This window comes from Arachis ipaensis, chromosome B10, assembly GCF_000816755.2.
Source record: "Arachis ipaensis cultivar K30076 chromosome B10, Araip1.1, whole genome shotgun sequence".
In the NCBI taxonomy this organism is placed as follows: Eukaryota; Viridiplantae; Streptophyta; class Magnoliopsida; order Fabales; family Fabaceae; genus Arachis; species Arachis ipaensis.
In genome coordinates this window covers 16,387,761-16,392,438 of record NC_029794.2, presented here as the reverse complement: position 1 = coordinate 16,392,438, position 4,678 = coordinate 16,387,761, and the positions used below count along the sequence as shown (strand labels likewise).

General features: G+C 33.6%; 1 protein-coding gene across 3 annotated transcripts in view; it reads right to left on the bottom strand.

Moving 5' to 3' along the window:
- Window positions 1–3,762, bottom strand: part of LOC107622749 (protein GLE1) — a 7,440-nt gene extending 3,678 nt beyond the window's left edge. For 2 of the 3 annotated variants that reach the window (XR_002356538.1, XM_021114760.1), the window contains exons 1-8: window positions 3,543–3,762; window positions 3,139–3,450; window positions 2,817–2,940; window positions 2,272–2,420; window positions 1,489–1,657; window positions 990–1,227; window positions 275–384; window positions 43–113 (exon numbers count right to left, since the gene is read on the bottom strand). Coding sequence is in view for 2 of the 3 variants with exons in the window: in XM_021114760.1 (XP_020970419.1) it covers window positions 43–113; window positions 275–384; window positions 990–1,227; window positions 1,489–1,657; window positions 2,272–2,420; window positions 2,817–2,940; window positions 3,139–3,450; window positions 3,543–3,544 (1,175 nt within the window). In the remaining variant the exon portion in view is untranslated. The remainder of the gene's footprint in view (window positions 1–42; window positions 114–274; window positions 385–989; window positions 1,228–1,488; window positions 1,658–2,271; window positions 2,421–2,816; window positions 2,941–3,138; window positions 3,451–3,542) is intronic. The other variant, XM_016324766.2, reaches the window with a different exon arrangement.

Sequence of the window (4,678 nt, the reverse complement as noted above, 5' to 3'; positions counted from 1 at the left end):
AAGCAGTATTATGCATTGTTGAAATGAAAAGATTCACTTCACCTGACATTGTCTATTACACCCCTTATTTGTCTTATCAACCGAGAAATATGACTTTCATAGCGAGTATAATCCTGAAAAGTTGTTTACATGAAACAATCAATCAAAATCCCAGTATGCTGCAGGAAAACTTAGTCTTGAAACTGATGATAGACACATACAGAATTCTTCTAATGTAAACCAAAAAATAGCATCCTATTGTTTAGAAAAACGTTCATTTGAACATAGATAATACCTGATTAGAACTAGATCTTATTGCTTGGTTCCTCTCACACAGCTCTTTCAGTTTCTGTAGTCTCCCACTCTCCAAACTTACAGCACTTGTCGCAGCACGATACAGATTGCCTGAGATTGTGCAGACCAGTTGAGATAACAGATATCAGATGGCAAAGATTTTTAGACAAATAACAACCTATAGCTCCCAGATCGGCAAGGGGCACACCCATATGACACATCAATTGTACCAAAGTTTACAACTTTACAAAGTGATTCAATGGCTTTTCTACCTCTTCCATTTTCTAAGTTAATGGCAAAGATGTCAAACCAAGAATAAAAGGAAGCCAAGAAGAAAAGAAGCAATAATAAACCGTGTAAAGGTGAACTTGTGTAATTAACTGTGCAGCCGGAAGAGAAAATAGAAGATTCACTGTCTTGAATGACATTTGTTGCTTACAAGGATGACCTCATTGAAAATCAACCTTGATGAGACATGTAAGAGCAAAATATTAAAATTTCGCAACCAAAATTTTGAAGGAGAAAAAAAAAAACAAAAAAGGATAAATAAAATCCAACTGAATGGAAGTCAGAAAATAAGAAAGCAAAGCATTCTTGTATATCAGATATGGACACACAAGTAAACAGCAAACTAAAATACTGATATGGGTAAACCATCATCTTAGTGTGAGTAAGAAAGGGGTGAGGAAGAAGTGACAAAATGGAAAGGCAAATACCAGACTCCTTGGTATCCGCATTTGATACCCTTGATGCATCATCTGTAGAATGCACTGCAGCCTCTTGTTGGGTTCGTCCAGAAGTAACCTTCTGGAAAGTTCCAGCAGCACCCCCTTCTACAGCTTCCTTTTCTGCTCTCCTTTCAGCTTCTGCTGCTGCTCTTTTTTCAGCTTCCATTGCTGCCTTTCTCTCAGCTTCCAATGCAGCTCGTTTTGCTTCTTCAGCTCTAAGTTTGGCCTACCTCCACAAAATTGAAAAGTAAAAAATATAGGACTTAGACCAAGGCTTGCAATATAAATAAGACTGACAAGAAAAGATCTGTCTTAACAAACATGAGCAATACAGTAACAGAAATGAATATCAGTGAAAATAAAAGGAAAAAACAATGCAGATTTGTAACTGCAAACATGGGATGGCTATTTCAATTTCAAATGAAATGTGAAACCATTTATGTCTAATGCCTTGTTAACACACAATATTAATTAGAAGATAAAGTACCTCTGCTTCTGCTTTAGCCTTTTCCTGCTGCTGCTTTTCCTCTTGCAAAGCAACCTTTCTCTTCGCTTCTTCATAAGCTGCATCACTTCTTATTTTCCTTTCTTCTATTTGTGATCTAAGTTCACGGTCCCGTTGAACAGCTGTCAAGTGATTATCAAGTGCTTCTGCACTACAAAAAAAGAGGGATGTCAGATATCAGTTTCTTAATCTAGCAACCACAAAACAACATGAGAGTAAGGAACAAAGAAAATGTTCTGTTGGGGTTTCTTGGGAGTAGATGACTATCAGAAAACATGCCACACATGTCAAATATTATTGATCAAAATTAGAAATACATATTATATGAAGTATCATTCAATTTCAGTATTCATAAAAATGGATTCATCAAACAAAATTAGATTCCCCATCTCTAAAGTCTAAAAGTAAGGTGCAACTTTTTTTATAAAAGAAGTTTATTAAGAGGAGGATAATGAATGCTCAATTTTCTGTTTCTGGCTTTTTGGATATATAGAAGTTAAACTGTCTTGCTCCCAGGAATAAGTTAAACAAACAGAAGGGGAAAAGAAAAAAGAAAATGCTCAAAGTTCGCAAAAGTATGCAATTAACAAAATCACTACAATGTAAGATCCATAGTTAGAAGCTGTCATAAAGCACATTGAAAATGCAAACAACCGTATAGCTGTTGCTAACATCAAGTCTGACCAGATAGATATGTAGCATAAGAGAATTATCATATTGCCATGAAAAAAGCAGGGAGGGGGACACGGGACATTGCAATCTTACATCCTGCGCTGATATTGTGTATCTAACTTTTTATCCTGTTCTTGTCTTGATTCTTTATATTTCTCAACTCGAAGAAGAGCGGAGGTAGAGTTCTGACTTTCATCTGCCAGAGCTGTCTCCAATGCTGAGATCTTAGTCCGTATTTCATCCTGTCAATCCAGAACATTTTACAAACAGGTCTACATAGATACGAAATGCCCTGTTGTATTGGTGCAATTTCATAGACGAAAAAGAAGAAATCCTTTCTAAATGAAGAAAGATCATCTCTAAAATGCTTGGAAAATTTGTTTTAGTAAAAGTAGAATCCCTAAAAAAAGATAAAAACAAGTTTTATTACAAAAAAAAGATGTTCAAGGGTGAAATAATAACCTTTTTTAGTACTACATCCAAACAAGATTGACAAAAAAGATGTTCAAGGGTGAAATAATAACCTTTTTTAGTACTACATCCAAACAAGATTGACAAATTATTCAATTTGTAAAATTTAAGGTAATCAACAAGTCAACTAGGAAACCAAGTGCTTTGACATCGACAAAATCACTCACATTAACCCTAAGCTGATGTTCTTGTGCCAACTCAAATAACGCAGTTTCCACCTCTTTTCCTTCATCCATCAAGTAGGGTTGCACGTCAAATGCAGACACGTCAGAATCATCACTGTCACTGAGATTTCAAAGCCAATGCAAATATTAATTTCAAACCACCCAATGCACGCAAAAAAGAAATGAAAAAGAAAATAATCAAATTAACAAACATATGAACATAGCATCCACTAATCCACTAAGAGAAAGCGAAGTTAAAGATCCACAAAACGTTCACATAGCGTTGGGTATTCAAATTGACTAGGGTTCAAGAAGAAAGAGGCACCTCAGATAAAGTTCATCGCAATTGAATCGTTTGACAGGTACCAAAGCTTTGTTATCCCCATCATCGTCGCTCTCTGTGTCATCCAAATCAAATTCTTGAGCACGCAACACGAAAGGTTTACCTCTCTCACCTCCTCTCTTCCAAGTAGGCATTGTTTTCTGGAACTGCGAGGAAGTAACCGAAGTAGTGGCGAGCTTCGCCTCCAAGGTATTGAGCTCCGAAACGAGAGCGTCGAAGCTCCAATCGGGTTCAGGATCAACAGAAACGCCATCTATACGCGGCGAAGAATGAAAGACTAACTTCACCGCTCCCCTGAAAAGATTGCGTATCAGCGGTGATGAAATTCGTGGCTCTAGAGAAACCCTAACGGAATTTGAAGCGCATTATTGACATCAAAGACTTACATTGTTAAGCGAGCGACGAAAGAACAAGAGTGAACAGGGATCAAGAGCTGGTTGTTTTCTTTTGTGAACACAATCTATGATATCACCATCTGCACTCTGAAAATAATAATAATAACAACATCCAATAGCAACTATGGTGAGGACAGGGGGCTTGTTGATCTTGTCCAAGTGCCTTTGAATCCTTTCTAGTCTTCAAAGAATAATCAATTTTGGATTAAAGAATAATCCTAGTACGCTACCTGTGACAACAAATATAAAGAGTTATTTTTTTTGAAAGATCAAGTGAAAAAATAAAAAGTAATTTTATCTTTGAATATCTCATATAAAAAAATCTTTTTATTTATTAATTATGGATTTATTTGGGTGAGTTTTTAAGAAAATATCTTTTTTTGAGTTATATTTTTTTAAATGATTTTATGTAAAAGTAAAAGTAATTTTATGTTTGGATATCTCATGTAAAAATATCTTTTTATTTATTAATTATGTTTAGGTATAACAATATAAAGGTACTTTTGTTTATTTATTATATGAAAAATATCTTTTTTTAAGGAAAAAAGATCTTTTCAAAAAAGATGTAAATGACAGCTTCTCAAAAAGAGATATTTTTCTGATTTTTCTAGTACATTTACTTTTACTACTAGAAATTTACCAAATACACTAAAAAAATCTATTTTTATTAAAAAATATCTTTTTTTATTAAGATAATGGTGCCCAAACAAGCACTATAAAGTATTTTTTTGTTTATTTATTACATGAAAAACATCATTTTTTAAAAGAAAAAGATCTTTTAAAAAAAATATAAATTACACCTTCTCAAAAAAGATATTTTTTTTATTTTTCTAGTGCTTTTATTCTTACTACTAAAAATTTGTCAAACAAGCTAAAAAATAAAATAAAAAAAATCTTTTTCTATTAAAAAAATCTTTTTCCATTAAAAAAATATTTTTTTATCAAGATAATGACACCCAAATAAGCACTAACATAGCAATAAAGAATCATGATTCAGGCATTACTCACCAAAAAAATGTATATTTGCTTTGAAGTAGACATAATGAATCTATGTAAGTCGAAATAAAAGACGGAAAAAGAGAGGTCTATACACAAAAGGATGGAAGAAGAGAGATCTATAACACTGA